Genomic DNA, 19,866 nt, shown 5'->3' with positions numbered 1-19,866 from the left:
ATGGTACAAAGGACAAGTTTCAATGGTACCACATTCTATTAATGCATGTGGACATCCGGAGATAATTTATTTAAGCTGTGACCCACCTTCACAAGTGACCTCGGAATTACTCCATCTACCAGTAACGGTGCCGTCATTCCCATCCAAGCATGTCCGTACTCCACTGGCAGTCGGCTCGTAACCAAGGGAACAATTGTAAGTCGCTACTGTGGAATACTCGTACCTAGATAATGCTGAGATTTCAGTTGAGTAGACAATGTTTCCATTGAGACCCAGTTCAAATATCAGGTTGCATTGGGTGACTGCAGAGGGTAAAGGTGACATTTGTTACAGTACATACATGCAGCTATAGTGAAACCAATCGTCTATTGTGGTCCCTACAAGCAGACCACTCTCTATAATTATAATACACCCAAGTTAAATTATGGGTCACAATTTCTCAATAGCACAATATATTTGTGGTGGATCTGTATGTGTTAGCAGGCCACCCTTTATTGCAACCCACTGTTGGTCTGCCTTGACCAAGTGCTTTAAACAGCTCGAGAGTAATTAGCAGGAATGCTAACATTTCCAGTGTCTTACTGTACTTACCAACGCAGGATGACTGGCTATTGGTCCACTGCACTGACGAAGAACCACCTGAAATCACACCTTCACAGCTGCGACTTTGGCTTCCAGTCAGGGTGTAACCAGGGCAACAGTCATAGAATGCCATCGCACCTTCACCGCGGTTATCATTAGAGTAAGTGACATTGCCATTGTTCAGGGTCAGGAGATCACAAGCCACTGTGTGGGGAGAATAGTGGAATTTCTTACCTACCTGTCTGTAATTGCACTATAGCTACACTGTCTGTATAATTATTGCACGTTGCTTACACAGCTGCTAACACCTTTAATTAGCAACATGTAAGATTAATGCACGAATGAAACATTTAGTTTTTAGGGCGACTAAAAATAATGAATTAACTCCCTGAAATACGAGCAATCTTTTTATCAAGACATTCCAATTAAATCAGAATAAAAAGACTTGACATTTCAAAGGTCCTGAAGGTGTTCATAATCAAAGGCTCCACTATATATATTACATGGCTGTAAATAAGTATAATTATTTGCTCAATGAACCAGTCTAGCACTTTCGAGACAAAAAGCACATATGCACACATTTTAGAGAGCACATGACAACCAACGAAGTCCTGTAAAACCAAAAGCTTGTGATAAGATTACAAACTTGCAGGAATTTATTAGGTCAGGTACTTTCCCTGGGAAATCCCACCATATCACATAACTTTCTGCACTCTATTACCGTTTACTATTCCCAGAACACCCTTGGTGACCTGAAAGTGAGCTATATCTGTTCAGCATTATGGAAGGGGGAAATGAGTTTTGAAGTTTGCCCTTATCAGTTTACAACCCAACTATCAAACAATGAAACTCATCATGCAGTGAACATTAATATTATTACGCCTATGCATGCACTTTGATGATCCCCAGCAGATAAATACTTGAATTATACGTATCTATATAAAGTTTTATACGATACGCAATTTACGACATCATAAAAATTTGAGGAGATTTACTCTACGGAGCGCGACCATGATTTTATCACTCAAATCTATTTAAATACAAAAAATCTAACTCAAAAATCTAGCACACAGTATAGATCTAGTTGGCAAGCCAACAAATGTTTGCATTCACCTTTTCCTTAGCTTTTGGCCTTGCAGTTCAATATGCAACCTTACTCAGCTTCAAAACAAATGGACTGATGATGACATCATCTAGATAAGATCTATCATATTTGTGGTTTTATTGGCATTCTTGTAATATAAAAAGCTTAGCTTTCCAAGTATAAAGTTGTTGTAAAGCTCTCTCATCCTCAAATTGCTTTTTGTTTAGATACCACAATGTTTGCAAAGAAAAATCACTGGATTTTGCTATGGAGTGTTCAGATCCTTGCAACCATGGTGTCTTCAGAAATTGGTGAGCCAATTGCCATCTAGCTAGTAGATCGAATAGCTAAGACTATAATAGCTATCAGGTATTACATGCAGATGCTGTATTTACTGTGTACTACTTTTACACTGTACAGAGACATTCAAAATGCCTGCTGGAGAGCAAAAGATTGAAGTAATTCGTGGAGACACAAAAAGGGTGTACTTTGGAGTGAAAAATGTCACCACTGAGGATATAAGTAACTATGACCTTCGTCTTGGCTACAAAACAGCCAACATTCAACCTGGGAGCACAAATGGCTTGGATCATCTGCTAACTCTGGATATCGGTACTTGCATAAGTGTTGCGGTGGGGACTAAATGTAAAGAGATGGAAGTCAGTCTCAACGGAGACCCCGATTTGCATGGAGAGAACATCTCATTGGTGGTGTATGTGTACACTCTTCACCCAGTCTTACAGGTGATACTTCCTCTCGAGGAAACTGAAAGCTTTACGTTACAGGAATTCAACATCCAGATTGTAGGTGAGTTGGTGGTATCAGGAGTACGAGTGTATGAATATTCATGCACACCTGGTGGTATGTATACTATACATGGCTAGCTTACATGTATGTGAAAAGTCTAAGATCGAACAACATGTCCAGGGTGTCATACAAGATTTTAAAGTAGAGGGGGGAAATGAGAAAAGTAACCAGAAAATTTTGCTATAAAAAGGTCAACTGTTATTTCAATACCCAGCTATGGACACTCAGTCATAATTGAAAGGGGGGGGGAATTGTAGCTAGGGGGGGGATATCCCCCCTTTCCCCCTGTATGACACCCTGATGTCGATCTTTAATTAATGAGAGGATATTTGTTATGGATCAGTGACCAATTGTTATTTTGCCTAGATCCCCCCTCTACTGTTACTACTACCACAACAACATCACATGCATCTCCAACAACAGAACCCCCCGCAGTCACCTGCCCCCCTGCAGTTGCAGCTGCACCCGACACTATCAGTGAGTGTGTTGTTTGCTGACACTATTATATAAACTAGGTTTATATATACCTAACACTTTTACGGCTAGTTCTACAAGACTTAAAATAAACATAATTATGATACTTACTGACTTGTGAAACTAATTATCTACAGTATAATAGCTACTGTGTTTTGCAAGTTGCTTGTCATAGTGCACAGTAAATGGGCGTTTCCTGCCGTGTACTACTGTGGTTACTAGATCTAATCAGGAATGTGTTCACTGATAACTTTCTTTATATAATTATGTCCTCTAAGCTCTACTGCTCTTTAGTGCACACTTCTATAACTAAAACAACTGCCATACTGGCTCAAATAAACAGAAGTATAGCAAGTCAACAGAGTACTGCATGTGTATGCATATACACTATAACAGCTTAGCTAACTAAGTTAGCAAATTTAAATTTTTTGCTGAATAGACACATTCACTTTACTACAGACTCAGTAGTACCAAGGGCGTATAAAAGAAGAGAGGGCATGCAACTCCACTATCAGTACACGTAGCTAGCAGAGTTCAAACGTGGGCGGAGGAATGTGTGCATTTGCATGAAGTGCTAAAAATAGAAATGTTTATTTTTAGCATTTCATGCACAATCATGCACATTCAACCGCCCACGTTTGAACTCTGCTCATATAGGAGTTGCATGCCCTCTCTTCTTTTATACGCCCTTGGTAGTACTATAGACAACGCCCATTTACTGTGCACAATGCCAAGCAACTTGCAAAACACAGCACAGTACTTACAGGTACAAGATATTGTACTAGGTACCCATAATTTTTACGTCCACAGTTAGTTAAAATTTTACAGTCAATCTGTATAACAGTGTGGGCATTCATATGCTACTACACGTACCTCACTTTTTCTATTGAGTACCTATATACAAATGATTGAAGTATTGGCACGTGCATTTATTTATGCTCACATGCAGTTGCAATTGGTCTATCTCAGAGTGGTGGGAATGCTCTGCTGGCTGTGCTACTAACTACTGCCTTTCTAGTCTCTTTTGGAGGCAACGTTGTCATACTGGGAATGTTGTGCTGGGAGAGAAGGAATAACGATAAATGCCAGGTATTGTATAATACGTCTCAAAAGTGGATGCGATTCTATAATTAAATGAATAATTATGTATACGAAAAAACAAAGCCTCTCAGTCCCAAACGCACGTGTTGCCAAAACAGTATTGTGAGAGTTTACTATACAGTAGAACCTCGATTATCCGGACACCTTGGTTCCAGAAGCAGGCCGGATAAGTGAATATGCCGGATAATCGAATAGATAAACCACGCCTTGATCCACCCACTTTATTGATGAACAGCAGTGCCACATGTTGTCTGCGCATGCGCAAAAGAAAAGCAGGCATGTCTCCATGGTAACAGCTGCAACGCGCATGCGCATTTTAGGGACACGCCCATTTTCTGAATTATGTAATCTGATTAAAAAGAAAACTGCCAAGCCGGATAATCGAGGTTCCGGATAATCGAGGGCCGGATAATCGAGGGCCGGATAATCGAGGTTCTACTGTAGTACAATGAAAGCACCGGCCGCGGGTGCTGATGCCTCGGTGGAGATGCCAAAGCTACATAACATAAAGCTACTAATAATTATCATGATGAACATTTTGCATTAATATTAATTAATTTTACTGCAAGCAGGCAGAATCCAGAATCACAGGCCTTGGGAAACTCAAGAGTGGGTAATGATAGACCATGATTGTTGTTAAAAACGATCAATGCCAAAATTTTAAGTCTAAAATTAATGGCTGCATCAGCAGAGCCTTGCAGCTCTCTTCTCACTCTTGCAGCTACCAATAGCTAGCGTTCTATTGCCGAGCTAACTACTAAGTAGAGTAGCAACACTCGGTGAACAAGTTTTGCTACACACTCTTCTGAAAAGGCTGCAAAAGGCTGCAATGGCATTCCAAGTAAGCAAAACTAGGCATAACTCGAGAACGAAGCATTATTTTGCAAATTCACGAATTAAAATGTATGACTAGAAGCCTATACTGCACTTCATTGATCCTTGAGCAGCTGTAGCAGTCTACACACACACACACAAACACACTACCTCACTTGCGTATGTGCACTGGGGCATAATTAGAGTATTATGTGTGTTGGGCTTATTTCATGCAGTTAATGGGGTGTACCAGGAGGGTGTACACAGTGACTGCATGGGTAAATTCCCAAGTTCACCACTGAGAGTATGCACAATACCAACTGATAATTATAAGGCTTCTATATTCCTTTCACTGTGTAATTTATTGCAGGATGAAAGCACGGAGCGCTATGAAATGAATGTGGGTTTATAATTGTATTCTGTTCTATTATATTATACTGTATCAAAATGCAGTGAAGCTTCATATGCCTTGTGACTATGACTGGAAAGGCCAATAAAAGACTTACGATCAGAACAATCAAGTTTACGGCTCACTATATAGTTTAGGAATATAGATTGTATATGCACTATACAGTAGTATACATGTTTATGTAATATTCATGAGACATTTTTCATGGTAATTTTCTTAATAATAATTATGCCTTGAGGCGTAACCGCACGAGGGATACGGTAAAGCTGACTGTGTGTGTGTGTATTCCAGCCATAACAGCTCAACGGTTGAAATGCGATGAGCTAACAGCTTCTATAGCTTGGATTGATTTGTGGATTTGCAGTTTAAAGCTTTGTTCTCCAGTTATGGCTAATTTTACTTACAGTGAAGGCTGTCAGTGTTGCAGTCTCTTCAGAATCTTTCGTAGCATCATCTATTCGCACAAAGTTTCTATTCAATTTATGAGTTAGCCTTGCACTGAATCGCTAGCTTTTTGTTAGTTACAAGAGTCAGAAAAGAGCTGCAAAGCTGTACTGCCATAGTTACAGCAGCCATTGCGAACTTCAACTTATTGTGGATAAAGACTATTACATCATCAAAATTACACACAGGAAACACCGAATATTTTCTCATTAATAAGATTATCAGTACAATCATACATGACACGTCACTTCTTTACCAAAGAAATTAAGTGGTGTGTCAATGCTTGAAAGTCGAGGAGGCTATTTTTATCACAAGAGGGAGGCTGATGAAACAAAAAATCTACTTTACCTGGCCTAATTAACATGCAGTTGCTTCTATCTTGGAAGATCATTCATCAAGCTAGACTTCTGTTTCCATTCAGCTCCTCCTCCTTATAATGACTATGTGGATTCATTGTCAACAATTGCAATCAACATTAATAACGTAACATCAAATGGCGAGAGGCATAGCACAGCGCAGCTTGCAGCACTCATTAAATATAATATTATAGCAACCGCTGCAATATTATACTTATTTCTAAATTCAGACATTATTAAGTTCATGTTTAAAACTGAATACACAGAAGTATGACACTAGAGAAAGAAAACTTCAAATAAAGACAATTTGTAAGGTACCATTAGGATAGAGGTCATAGACCTTTAGTCAAATGTTTTATGTCTGGTAAACATGCATTTTTGGAGGAAAACACAATCTTTTAGTAGGGAAAACAACAAGAAGAGCTGTCCTTAATAGAGACTAGTGGTACATGTATTTAGTACATGTACAGTGTCCCCTATTAAGAGGTTTCATGGTATTCATATCCAGTTTATCCCGTGCCATTTTTATGAATCCTCTTATTGAGAAGGTGCCACAAAAACATTGCAAGACAAAGGTGATAATTATGGTTAGGGTCAACCATAGATTGAAGAATTAGAGGGATTGGAAACGGTTGGTATATTATACCACTTGAGTAACATCTGCGGTTCAATCAAGGCCATCACAACAATACCTATTTTTCTATACACAGTGCATAATAAACTACAAGTAACTGTGCTTAGTCCCGTGCAACTCACTTACCTAACCAGCACTCTTACACACGCTATATTAGCCCTTGGGAACTTATAACTTTAGTGGAATGTCTTTTTTACTGGGTGTGGTCAGTCATTAGCAAGTACTACACGTGGCTCATGGACTAGGCGTGTTATAAATTGCTGAAAGAGATGACGTCTCGAGGAAACACAACTTTCTTACTTTGAGCGAGTTACCCGGCAAAAATGTTGCTTAATAGCCTCGTTCATAGGGCGTAACGCGGATAGTTTTCGAGGTTTCACTGCAGATTCAATGTAAAGCATCACATGCACCATTCCATTTCCAATCCCTGATCAATGGGTCAACTAAACGACACAATGCATTAAAATATGGTCCATCACATCGATACTCGGCATCTACATTCACAAATACCTTACACTCGTCCCCAAGAGATCATAAATATATGCATGCATGCATGTATATAGCATCAAGAGTAGATAAGAGTACTCATATATACATCCAGGGTTGAAAGAGGCATGCATGAACCAACTGTACAGATCTTCTATCAATGAATTCTCAAGGACTCGAACATCATCTATTATACTTGCGTAACTACTTACAAAAGCAGATGAATGTTCCTCCTGACTCCAACCTCGTGTACAAATCCAAACAGATACAGTCGGAGATTGTGGTGGAGCCAGTTTCCGATATGCTGTTGCTAGGGCAACTGGAGCAGGTGGTGGCATTGGGGAGTCCATACTGATTATCATTGCATTGTAGACCTGTATTCGTGAACATTGTCGTACTTACAGTACTTTAATATTAGCTAACATACATATGTATATATTATAAGCATGCATTTTTCTAGTTTATGGTGAATTAGAGAGCTAGGGCATCTTTAATTGTGTGCCAATTTGAATACAATACGTATAATTACAATTGAGCAAGGTACGTAACTAGCTATAGCTGTGCTTACACAAACTAACACGTAAACATTGACTAACCGGGAATTGTAAAGGCAAAGGATGACACTGCACCCTGGCCGGCTGCATTTCTTGCACTTATCTCCACAGTGTATGATGTATCCACTATAAAACCATTCTCTCCAATCCCATATGAAACTTGTGATACGCCAGCAGCAAAAACAGACGATGTCACCACAGTATTACCGAGTACAATAGAGAGATCGTACCTCCATACTTGCAGCAGCGAGTGATAGTTGAGAGAGCCATTAGGAGGTGACCATGACACGCTGATATGACTAGAGGCTATAACTTGGACGCTGATCGTTGCAACCGGACCGGGGGTAAACACAGTGAACGGGGGGTTATTGAGTAATATGACTGCCGGAGGGTCTTGATCGACGTCAGATACTGTTGCAACTTCAACACTGTAGACTGCACCAGATTGGAGGTTCGCTAGTTCATAGCTGCAGTGTGTCATAATAACGACAATTATTTATGATGTGTACCCAGTCCATAACAGAACCCATACTGTTTCAGTTCAGTTATGCTAGTATGCACTAAAATTACAACGTATACCTATTTGTGCTAGCAGAAATTGTATTATCCGACAAGACGATCGTTGACTGGGAAGAAATTTGATTTCTCAACGTTATGGCGTATCTGTTCACAAGCCGACCATCTAAAGTGATAGGCTCAGGGGCCCGCCAGGTCACCTGCACCAAGAGAACAATGACAGTCATCGTATTTTGTGTAAAATACACAGTAAGGGATACTGTAGGAAGAGGTCAAAGGGTATTCATTTTTCCTACCCAAAATTAATTACCCAATACATTTCTACAAATTGGCACACATTAAACCTATACAAGTATTCAAAGATTTCACTTCTGGTGAATCGAAAATATTAAGGGCCGTTTGTGCCTCATCGACCCTATTATAGCTATCTCACAAAAATTACTTGGTGACAGCTACCTTAACACAAAATTCACCTGGAGTGCGTAGTCTGTTCCAGAGAGTATCCTTGACGGCTCAAACTCTACTTGCAGAGGAACAAAGGTTGGTTCAGTGCAGTTTGGACCACTAAATGCTGGGTTACAAACGCAGTCGGTCATGCTGTTTACACTGCAGTCAGCGAAAACATTACGGTGGGTCCGATAGTCACATAGTCCAGGACACACTGTGAGTGTTGGGGGGAGAGGGGTAGTAAAGCCAAACGACGACAATAGCACACAATTACAAATGAAATTGGCTTGAAATTGTTTTACTGAAATTGAAGCCACAGTTTGGCATTAGCTGACCATTTTGATTTTCTAATACAGTAACATGCAAAATATAACATACATGGCAGAGTAGCAGTGACATTAATAGAGCTGTCTCCAGAATCGGATGGTAAATCAAAGTAAGCCAACACGGCTAGTGTGAATGTCACTCCAACGTTAGAGGTGTAGTCATAAGGGGTAAGTCCAGAAAATGTGTAGGATGTGTTAGAAGTGCCCGCTACTGTCACAATATTTGACGTTCCTGTTGTTGGGGAACCAGAGGTGCTGGCTGTTGTTGGGGAGGTGCTGGCTGTTGGGGAACCAGAGGTGCTGGCTGTTGGGGAGTCGGAGGTGCTGGGAATATACCGACGTATAATGTAACCACTAGATGATGCTATTGCAGTCCAGGTGACAGTTAGAGAGCGAGGGTTGTTAACTTGGACGTTTGTTATGACTGGTACTTGAGCTGTATAATCAGTTGAAAACTCGCTGGTATAATTTTTGGCTAGAGAACTACATTAGCTATACACAATAATTATCATTTGAGTTAATAGCTATACATCAGTAAGAACAGTATTAATTGAATGACGATGTCTCACCTGACACAGGATACAAGGTTGCAAGTCCTGCATATAGGGAAAGGGCGGATAAACTACCGTATAGCGGGTATACTATTTTGATGGTATAAACCTTTGCGGATTGACCGTTAAAAAGGTTTTTGCAGATTTAATTTTCGCGGAATAGCAGCCTAATTTCTGCAACATGCTATTAAATTTGTGGGTATAAATGTTCGCGGTACATATGCTTGATCAGCGAAAACGGCGAACATTTATACCCTCGAAATATAATGCACGCTATACGATATCAGAGAAGCCACAGATGAGAGATGAGTTATTATAGATCTACAACATACCTTGTATCAGCAGCAAACTCATTAGCAAGCATTTTAACATCATCTGAGCATGCAAACAGCAATCATAAACAATTACAAAATGCAGGGCCAACATACATATACAATTGCAATGCAGCTGGTCAAAAGACTAATTAATCTCTAGAGCAGGATAGATCTCTAGGTATATAACCTTAGATTTATAGCCTTCAATAGCAATTATAACTTGAATATTAATATTAGCAACAGACAAGCTGATCGACCCACCCCTAAAAACCATTAGTCTAAAAATGTGTTTACAGCATGCATGCTCACCTTTGCTCATATATACAAAGATATATATACACTCAGCACTATATAGATATAGCTGTTCCACTGAGAGGCTTTCAGAAATTAAGGTGATCCAATAAAACTCTACCTGCAGCTAATCACATGCCAGCAGCCCCACCCACCTTTTTGCAAGATATTTAATTTCCTAAGTCATTATACAAGAAGTAGCACGTACCACCTCACAAATCATGACCTACGACTATAAGAGCTGCATGAGTACATGCAAGTCCTCTGCTGAAATCATCACGATGTCATTCACCATTGCATTATTTTGGTGAGCAAAGTAACAAAGTGATTTTACTTTGCGAAGTGATCAACACTTGCAAAATTCGCATATAGCACATACATGTTTGATTCTCACAAAACAATTGAGTTTAGTTCACGGCCTTTCTATTGAGAAAGCGATAAAAGATTCAACAATAATTGTACTATGTCTCTGAAACCTCTGAAGTCAAAGATCACATAAACGGTTTATCTGATGTTGGAAACATAATTATACAATGTGAGGAAACAACACTCTTAGTAATAATTATGCTTAAGGAACATAATGTTTGGCTCTAAAAATGGTTACCCTAAAAATAGTACTTTAATTATAATTATCACACAAAGTTATAATATTATCATACAAATTAACACACTGTGTAGTGTACACTATGTATACAAATTTTGAATAAATAACACACAGAGAGTGAAGAAAAAAGGGAAATGAACCAGCCAAAAGATTTACTATGTGGGGATGGCATTCTTCATGTTGGTGGGGGGCGTGTCCGAGGCACCATGGAGGGGGCGGAGAGAGTGACCCTGACCCTGAGACTGAAGGTGGGCTGGTTTGTACGCAGCATCCTTGAACAACTCATTCACTGTCACCTACACGTGTGTGTGTGGGGGGAGGGGGCAAGAGCATAAAAAAGGTGGCTGTTACTTACATACACATACATGTACGTCCTGTACCAAGAGTGCATGATGCCTGTACATGTACGATAACGACGTTAAAAACAGTGATATAAATTATTGACATACATTGTAAGCAGAACACTGTGAAGTGGCACTAACTAAAAAGGGACTCGAAGCTAAACCTAAGTTTAGTTGATATGGCCTCGTCTCATGATTTATCTGTGAGAACTGCCCCCTGGGATCAATGCTATTTAGACTACTTACATTGAAGAACACTTCTTCGAGGGTGGTCTGAGATATGGAATAATCCACCACCATACGGCCAATATTTGGATCCTCTTCAATCGTCTTGAACAAAGGAACTATAGCCTCGTTCCTGCACAACCAAAAAGTCATGTAATAGGTGATAGTCATGTGATACGAACAGTAACAGCAAAATATGCCCTTTATGTGTGCACAACGAAGAAACACACACAAGAATGCACTGCTACAAATGTAGTTTAAACACAACACCCAGAGTGCATGGGTCAGCTTACATGTTAGGGGGTAGTCCAAAGGTCAACCGCATCCCACCCTCCACTTCAGTGGGGTCAGTCTTCAGAACAGCGTCTGTGATAACGGGATGGTAGCGACAGAAAAATATAGCACTGACCACTATATTTTAAATCAGAAGAGTGCAAGGCTACATTGTATACTGACTGCATGATGAGCTCTAACACTAAGTTTTGGATCTCGTCGCTTAGTGAAAACATTCAGATAAACACATGTACATGTAGGCGGGAACAGAAAACAAGCCATTCTAGAACATAACAAAATAGTGCGCAAGTCATATCTCTTATACACAACTCACCTGGTATCTGATCGGTTATGAAGGAGATCATGTTCTGAACTGAGTCGTGGTGCACTATGAATTCAATACCGTAGCCAGCATACGTGTTCTTGAGATTCACAGAAGTGCCCATTGCCCTGAAAAAGCAAAATAGTTGAATTACTGTACATGTATAACGTATGTGTCAAGGGGGATAAAGGCATGGTAAAAAGGATCGTTCGTTGACACAAGGTCCCAGTGTATCACTACAATCGCCAAGTACACTGTACACGTAGAAAGGCTATGTATTATGATAGGCCCGGTCCTTACTTAAGACTGCCGTTGGCCATGATGGCAATTGAGTCTCCCAGGATATCAGCCTCCTCCATGGAGTGGGTAGTCATGATAGTGACACGGTTCTTCTTGGAACGAAGAATCAGGTTCCAAATGTCACGTCGGATCTTCGGGTCCATTCCTGTGCAAGTGATTATAACAATTGAGTGCGTGATATAATACATGTGCAAACTACATGTATCAGTGGTGCAAAATGGAAGTCTGTTTTGTGGAACAAAGGATTTTGCGATGAAATGTACCGGTATTATATATAAAAGAGGTGTCCTTTGTAGGAGTTGTTTTGCTGTTTATTTTGTACCTGGGTGACGTTTACGAAAATCCCTAATTTACTGATAGGAAACTACACTGCACATTTACGCATAATTATACATGTAGTTAGTATCTATTGCAACACTGACCAGTGGTGGGCTCATCCAAGAATAGCACCTTTGGGTCACCAAGGAAACTGAGGGCCACACTTAGTCGTCGTTTCATGCCTCCACTGTACGTGTTCACCCTCTGATTAGCAACCTATAGAGAGACATAAATAACATAAATGATGCACATTACAGTGACAGTCTCCTCTATACTTTCTACATGGTGGCACAACACTGTGCATAATTATTGTAAAGCAAACCAACTAACAACACATGTGGCACATTATTATTATGCTCTGTAATAATTATGACATACACATGTACGTAGATGTATTTTTTGAACTTGGTTATCCAATGTGCTACACTCTGACACCAAAGTGTTTTTATACGAAACTTACCACTGTACTGTACATGTTATCCTTACTCCCTATCCTCTATATACCTCCTACCCAGCCTGACCCTAACCTTGGTGAGTTTGACCTCCTCCAGCAGATTGGCTATGTCCTCCTTCATCTGCTCAGAAGGTATGTTCTTGAGGTGAGCAAACAGTTTCATATGCTCCATCGCCGTCAGGTCACCCCAGAGTATGTCGTGTTGAGGACACACCCCCAACACGCTTCGTAGGAGATCGAGGTCGTGGCGAACACTGTAGTTGTAGAAGAAGGCATCTCCTTTGTCCGGCTCCAGCAAACCTGGGAGACGGGAGATCATGGTCGAAACGCTCAGGAAACAATTATAATATTTAGTGAAAATAATATTATATACAACACACTCACCTATAAGCATGTTAATGGTGGTGGTCTTGCCCGCCCCGTTGTGACCCAGTAGTGCCAGTATCTGGTTTTCTTCCACATTCAGACTGAGTTCATCCACTGCGGGGGCGTTGGGCTTCTTGCAGCACGAGCAACAGCCGCTAGGATTGAACACCTGTGAGAGTGGGTGTAGGTGTGTGTGGAGTGTAGTACAAAGGGTGGGGTGTAAGTGCGTCAATGTTCATGGTATTACTGGACATAGTTGCAGGATGCGATTGGAGTTTGTACATGCACATTATTGTATGGATAGTGTATAGCAGGTGAAGGCATACACTGTAGTATTACACATGGAGCAGGCATGCAGTACATATACCTTCACTAGTTCCTGGATCCTCAAAGCAAACTGCTCATTGCCCCTCACACCGTAACTCTGAAGAAAATAGATATTTCAGGTGAGTAAGGATCAGTCATCACAAGTACATCTACACTCATACAATTCACTAGTATACTGTAACAAAGGTTGTGATTACCAGGCAGTACTAACCCTCTTGTTTGTCATGAGTGCCGTCCTCTCATTGGTCTCTTCATCATCATTCTCATCACTGACACGCTCGTTAATAGGGGAGTGGCCATGATCAGACACCTCCAGGCGATTCTGAGCATCACTCAGACAGTCACACCAGTACGATGGTTGGAGGAAGAAATACCTACATTATGGATAGAGGATGAAATATTGAAATGGGGATTGACACCCCACATCCACCTCTAGTTTCTAGCACACCAATAATACAACAACCTTAATGGAGGGAAAATATGTACGTACTGCTGAGTGCTAAATTTAGTGAATACGAGTCGAGCCTGCTCCCCAACTACATGTACAGTATACGTATGGGAGTAGTTTGTACATGTACATGTATGTAATGTAGGTAAGGATGGTCAAACTAGCAAATAAGAATAGTGTCTTCTCTAAATGCACTTGTGTGCATGAAGTATTTACCTACCTACATGTACCTACCTATGCTGCTTGCATAACATACATGTATACATGTACATGTAGTGTGTATACATGCACACTCACCACTTTCTGGGAATGCTGTGGTTGCCCGTGAGGACAGCGTCCAGATACCAGGCAATGATGCCATAGAACAAGGCATTAAGCACAAGGAAGACAAGTGATTGGTATGTTGGAGGAAGGTTAAACTGAGGGGGAGGGAGCGCGAAATAAATTCAATGAGGATGAACGTTATTACTTACAACGTACATTTATAAAACCTCATGTAAATGTCAACTGCAATTGTAATTATTAGCTAATAGTCAGCAGGTGTTACAGTATTGAATATAGACTTGGCTCACATATGTGACAGCGGTGTGACTTCCCGGCTTGAAGTTGAAATTGAACACCTGCACTCTCCTGCGCTCAACCAGGTCAGCCCAGTCATAGACTGTGTGTGGTGATTCCATTAATACAGTCAATGTCTATAACTACACTACGTGTATTATAGAGCTAGATAATAATATCGAGCTACAGTAATGTACGGTCCTGTTAACCATACACATAATTATATGTACATGTACATGACTACATAATATTTAAGGCAAGACTTCAAGAGCACTATGACTCCCATTGCCCGAGGGGACAGTATGTAATGTACGTACATGTACATGTAGCTGATGAACACTCTCTGCGGGTTCAATAACTGACTTACAGTGTGGTGTTTGAGGGAGGCCATTAATGTCAGTGGAGCTGCCAGCTATACCAATGTCAGCCATTGCCTTCGCCTGAATGGGAGGAACGGTTACAAACTGATTGACAAAGATGGTGTCTCTGAGGATTCCAAGTTTTACAGGAACTTAATGTAGTGTATATTGATTAAACTCTACATTGATTCAATTCGACGAAAAAACCATGATTATATACATGTAATTATGCTCTGCATGCTACAGCAAAAATGGGGCCCATTGAGTAAACGAATTGACCACCGATGCTTACCAGGTGAAATGGAGGCAAGAAAGACAACACAATGATAAGTGCCGGAACATTCTCATACATCAGAGTCATGACGAACGGGTTACCTGAACGTGCAAGCAATGCAAGACACTAAAATTCACATTCAGTATAAATGTACGCAGTTAGTAAAATTTGTGTATCGTAATAACGGTATAATTATGGTTAGTCAGAGAGAATTATGGTTCAGCAGATGACTCACTGATGATGACGATGACAAACATGCCGACCACAAACACCACCATCCCAGTGTTCACTGTACAGGGGAGATATTTGAAAAGCAATTGACAGCAAACAAATTGTAAGCATGATTATCAACATGAGGTAGCATTGCATGCAGAAAGCCAACAAAGGTACTGATATAATAATGTTACACCAATGAAATTACTAAAAAGAAAACAGTCATTCTCTATGTGTTTAAAAACAATTTGGTGAATGCATGTCCCTACTAGAAGCCTAACACCTTACATGTACATACACACATATATGTGTATCATAGTTATCAAGGACATTGTGTTCTCACCAGCTTGTCTGACGGTGGTGATGAAGACGCTGGTGAAGAAGGCAAGGGGGACCATTGAGCTGCTATACACAAGGAACAGGACTGCAAGAGAGAGAGAGAGAGAGAGAGAGAGAAGGGGAAGGGGTCATTAACTACATGACGTTGTATACACAGGATTTGAACTTAGACATAAAAGAAAAAAACAATTTTTTTGTATGTATATGTAGCTGAGGTTCGAGCCCAAGATCACACATGTAGTTAAAAGTTCTTACAACTGAGAAATTAGCATGTACACATGTATGTAGATAGTGCACCATTGCTGACTGGGTGCAGGTGATGCATTGTGCTTACCGAAGTTGATGACAAAGTTAGTGTTTAGGAAGAATTTGAGTTGACAGGCATAGCCTGAGGCCATGAGGATACACGTCGATAGGAAGGCTATGATCAATCCTGTGATGGCCCTGTGGGGGAGCAAGCATGTGATTGTCATGTGATATGAGTCAGGTCACTCAAATTCAATACTGCGCTAAATAACGTACATGCAGTCTGTACAGCTAAACGTAACGTAAAAATATATACTGAGCTACATGTATTGAGGATCGAGGCAATTGGCTCATTTTTCGTCCTGAAGTCCTCCTACATGTACGCCTTGAAAGTACAAACTAGTATACATGTACGTACCAAGTGACCAAATGCTCTTCAAGGACCTGCCTGCATGCATGTTATACGTACCATGACATCCAATAGACGGAGTCCTTGAGACCGATGAGCTTGAGCCCCTGTCTAAGTTTGAGGTCCTTCTCAGACACCACATTGTACATCATCATCACAAACTGAGGGGGGGGGGGTTGATAACTGAATACACACGCAGATAACGAGACTAATCTCTGTGATACAGAAAATGTACCTTTAAATGCACGTACAGTATACATGCATGCTTATAATACATGTGCAATGTACTACATGTAGTGAATAATCTGAATATACACGTACTGCGTGTATATATAACTTTAATGCTTACAGCTGGGTATCACTGAGCTGGAATATAATACATACATGCTACAGCCCAGAGGTATAAATAACAGTCTGTCATCGGTCAATTTCCGAGCAATTAGCCTATTTGACAGGCCATTTAGCTACTTGCTCGGTCATAGTGTCCTAGCATGCAAAGATTGAAGGCCAAAGGTCATAGTTATGATGCGCATGCGTACTAAAATAATGATCTCATAACAGCCACGTGTCTTTGTTCACTGCACAAGAGGAGGCCTAGATATTTATATAGCTATGTAACAGAGTGACAAGACGACTAGGTAAGCTTCTATTTTATGATCTAAGCATTACTTTACCTTCCATAAACCCTCCTTTTTTATAGAGATTACTAAGGACATTGCATGGGTTATTTAGTGTCCGACCAATATCACCTGATGGCAGAACAAAATGTAGGACAACTTGTTAGGACAATCCAAATGTGTTATTTATACCTCTGCAGCCGGTTTGAAAATGTCATGCTAAAAGGTATCATGTACGTGCAACATAGTTGTAACTGAAAGAATAACTGTGGCAGTGATAAAGAAGTGCTGCTACACAAACTCACCTGAAATGTTATGGCACAGAACAGAAACAGTGTTGCACTTGTGGCCTGCAGTGGGTGGATAAAACAAGTCGGTATAAATCATATCCTAGCTACACTGTAAAAGCTCAATTTAAATCTAGAGCGAGTTACTTAGATAATGCTCGTGCCCATTTACAGTACACTGACATCCCTCACATCCCTCACACCCACCCACCATACAGTATATCACATCCTTCACACCCTCACCTGCTTGGCCTCGATAGATTCTTGCTGATAAAACTCCGGGAAGGTGGTTGTATTGAGAGAGAATGTCACCGTCTTGTTCACAACCATTCCCATAAACAGACTGTCCAACATCAGAGCCAGCTCTGAAGGGGGGGGGGGGGGGGGGAGATATCTAAAACTGTATAATTATTGATGGCGTTCTAGCAGTCAGTTCAAAAGCCATTACTGTAACAGTAGCTATTTCTAGATCCCTGATTTGAATTGTATGCACGTGCATGTAGGGCAGTGTTTGAATAGCCAGTACAGTGTAAGCATATGCCAAACTTGCTCGGTATAAAGAATATCATACACATGAATTTGAAGTGTGGCTGCACACATACCGTGTATGGCGGGAAATTTCGTGAGTGCAAATTTTAGCTATTTGGCTCCAGAGCCCTCAGCAGAAATGTTTGTGGGTTCTAATAGTCGCGTTTTAATGCCAGGAAACTACACCCACCAATAGCTTTACATGTGAAATACCGATGCGTGGCCCAGTTTTAATTTTCACGTTAACTGTCTGCCCTCGAAAAACGCGAAATTTTTGCACCTCACGAAACTTTTCCGCTGTATGATACTATATACATATACATGTACATGTACATGCGTAATGTTTTGAATCACAATAATTGCTCCTTGATAAGCAAAAAATGCATTTTACGAATTCCGAATCATACATACACATACATGTACATGTATGAGCACCTTCACTACACACACACACACTCACTCACTTACCCACTCGGCCGTCTGGTTTGTTAGGAGACCCAAACACCAGCTGCTGGAATATCAGAGCACGAGAAGAATTAAACGCTATTGTGTACTCCAACTTGGGAGCACTGGAGGGAGAACAAAAACAGACGACTATAATTAAGATACATGATACACACGATACACGCATTAGCACGTACTCAAAAACTACTAGTATCTCCAATATTGAAAGTTCGAGTTTTGGGCATTAAAAATAATACAGAGAGCAGGAAAAAACTATAATATAACTGGCGTAGGGACGGTCGAATGTTAAAGGGAAATCTAGACCCCAGGTTTGGACAGCTATTGGAGGTCATGCAAGTATTAATAGACGTACGTTTTATCACAATTGAGGAAGATGACTGCTACCTGGGTGTAGTTCGCCTTGAGGAGGTTAGTGATATTGGGAGTCCCACGTGAACTACTTCGGCTAACATCGATGAATTTGATGTCTTTTCCGAGCTCGAGGCCTGTCCCTGATAAAGAGGAGGGGAAAGGTTTTACTATAGAATAGTACTAGCTGCCTCGGTGTGCAACTACATGATTGTAGATCTGCTAAGAGGATAGTAGGTGCACATACACATGTATAACATGTACATGTATGTACAATATTATTATACCACATCCATAATCTAATAAGTATCCAGGGGTACTGTAACCAAGTGATATAGTCCTAAAAGAATAAAGAATGGCACTCACTCTTTTCCACTCCATTCAGCAGCTCCAGGACACAACTTTTGGAGTCACTGCCTTTTGTCTACAGGCAAAATAATACACAGATACAGCTAGTGTAGGAAGTATCTCTACATGTACACTATAGGTACTGTACAGCTGTAGTGTATTGAAAGCACAACAGAATAAACTGCTACAGGAAACGAATTCCCCTGTTGACAAGTAGAGCACAAGGCAATTTGCAAGGATAAATAAACCTAAAACCAGAACAGAAATCGATCATTCTCCTTCATGGTTTTTTCTTCAATACATTAATTGCTTATCCTACCACCTTACCACCAGGTCATTATTGATAGCGACCAAGGAGACGCATTCCTGGCCATTCCAAGCATGGCACTTTGGGAGAATACCTACACTCTTTATTGGAGGGGCTGTGATGTCAGGGAGACCTAGAGGGGAGGAAAGCGGGACATTAAAATCCTCAATTAGCATCAATCAGCTGTAAAGTATGATGTAATGACAGAGTGTTAATTTGTTAAGAGACGTCTAAGTACGAACCTTGGGGCAACAAACTGAGAAGTGTGACTAATAGCAAGAAGAAGAGTGGGGCTAGGAGCTGGAGTAGCGTTGACTTCCAGCTACGGAGCTGTGTGTGTGTGTGTGTGTGTACGTGCGTGCGTTTGTCAGTGACAATAGATTATACTAATCATAGTGCAT

The 19,866-nt window shown here is 40.6% G+C and overlaps 3 protein-coding genes across 11 annotated transcripts in view; 1 reads left to right on the top strand and 2 right to left on the bottom strand.

Moving 5' to 3' along the window:
- Nucleotides 1–10,369, bottom strand: part of LOC135345679 (uncharacterized) — an 81,151-nt gene extending 70,782 nt beyond the window's left edge. Inside the window, exons 1-10 of one of the 3 annotated variants that reach the window (XM_064543103.1) lie at nt 10,208–10,369; nt 9,917–9,959; nt 9,603–9,629; nt 9,086–9,469; nt 8,734–8,921; nt 8,324–8,460; nt 7,787–8,211; nt 7,403–7,564; nt 592–786; nt 87–302 (exon numbers count right to left, since the gene is read on the bottom strand). In XM_064543103.1, the coding sequence (XP_064399173.1) occupies nt 87–302; nt 592–786; nt 7,403–7,564; nt 7,787–8,211; nt 8,324–8,460; nt 8,734–8,921; nt 9,086–9,469; nt 9,603–9,629; nt 9,917–9,959 (1,777 nt within the window). In that variant the 5' untranslated portion in view covers nt 10,208–10,369. Of the gene's footprint in view, nt 1–86; nt 303–591; nt 787–1,695; nt 1,769–7,402; nt 7,565–7,786; nt 8,212–8,323; nt 8,461–8,733; nt 8,922–9,085; nt 9,470–9,602; nt 9,630–9,916; nt 9,960–10,207 lie in introns of those variants that run through there. The other 2 variants (XM_064543102.1, XM_064543104.1) reach the window with 2 other exon arrangements.
- LOC135345704 (uncharacterized) lies at nt 1,801–5,481 on the top strand. Of its 6 annotated transcripts, none has more exons than XM_064543143.1 (6): nt 1,801–1,977; nt 2,087–2,473; nt 2,897–2,950; nt 3,897–4,036; nt 5,232–5,261; nt 5,315–5,481. In XM_064543143.1, exons 1-6 carry the CDS (start codon nt 1,902–1,904, stop codon nt 5,315–5,317), a joined length of 690 nt encoding a protein of 229 aa, XP_064399213.1. In that variant the 5' UTR covers nt 1,801–1,901; the 3' UTR covers nt 5,318–5,481. The 6 variants fall into 6 exon arrangements, with proteins under 6 accessions (XP_064399213.1, XP_064399211.1, XP_064399216.1 ...); XM_064543141.1 differs by having other exon boundaries at nt 2,840–2,950; XM_064543146.1 differs by lacking the exon at nt 5,232–5,261 and having other exon boundaries at nt 3,917–4,036.
- A 226-nt stretch (nt 10,370–10,595) lies between the features above and the next one.
- On the bottom strand, nt 10,596–19,208 carry LOC135345682 (ABC transporter A family member 1-like). Of its 2 annotated transcripts, XM_064543110.1 has the most exons (23): nt 19,177–19,208; nt 18,847–18,953; nt 18,466–18,566; nt 17,713–17,834; nt 17,488–17,532; nt 16,626–16,726; nt 16,245–16,354; nt 15,915–15,995; nt 15,594–15,647; nt 15,377–15,459; nt 15,093–15,165; nt 14,740–14,828; nt 14,465–14,586; nt 13,931–14,093; nt 13,760–13,816; nt 13,411–13,561; nt 13,100–13,326; nt 12,677–12,788; nt 12,255–12,399; nt 11,967–12,082; nt 11,653–11,725; nt 11,381–11,492; nt 10,596–11,089 (listed from the first exon to the last, which is right to left on the bottom strand). In XM_064543110.1, the coding sequence occupies exons 1-23, from the start codon at nt 19,189–19,191 to the stop codon at nt 10,949–10,951; spliced, it is 2,400 nt and encodes a 799-aa protein (XP_064399180.1). In that variant the 5' UTR covers nt 19,192–19,208; the 3' UTR covers nt 10,596–10,948. The 2 variants fall into 2 exon arrangements, with proteins under 2 accessions (XP_064399180.1, XP_064399181.1); XM_064543111.1 differs by lacking the exon at nt 19,177–19,208 and having other exon boundaries at nt 18,815–18,850.
- Between the last annotated feature and the right edge of the window lie 658 nt (nt 19,209–19,866).

The sequence above is a fragment of the Halichondria panicea genome, chromosome 12, assembly GCF_963675165.1.
Source record: "Halichondria panicea chromosome 12, odHalPani1.1, whole genome shotgun sequence".
Classification (NCBI taxonomy): domain Eukaryota; kingdom Metazoa; phylum Porifera; class Demospongiae; order Suberitida; family Halichondriidae; genus Halichondria; species Halichondria panicea.
Note: the sequence above shows the minus strand (reverse complement) of the source record. Positions and strands in the feature narration are given on the sequence as shown.

Bases quoted from the DNA above. Each gene is read 5' to 3' on its own strand.
- LOC135345682 (XM_064543110.1), bottom strand. The intron at 16,355-16,625 runs GTACGTATAACA...GCTCCCCCACAG, and splicing joins TCCGTCTATTGGATGTCATG to GGCCATCACAGGATTGATCA. The intron at 13,562-13,759 runs GTATATGTACTG...CCACTCTCACAG, and splicing joins GGATCCAGGAACTAGTGAAG to GTGTTCAATCCTAGCGGCTG.
- LOC135345704 (XM_064543141.1), top strand. From the start codon at position 1,902: ATGTTTGCAAAGAAAAATCACTGGATTTTGCTATGGAGTGTTCAGATC. The intron at 1,978-2,086 runs GTGAGCCAATTG...TACACTGTACAG, and splicing joins CATGGTGTCTTCAGAAATTG to AGACATTCAAAATGCCTGCT. The intron at 2,951-3,896 runs GTGAGTGTGTTG...GCTCACATGCAG, and splicing joins AGCTGCACCCGACACTATCA to TTGCAATTGGTCTATCTCAG.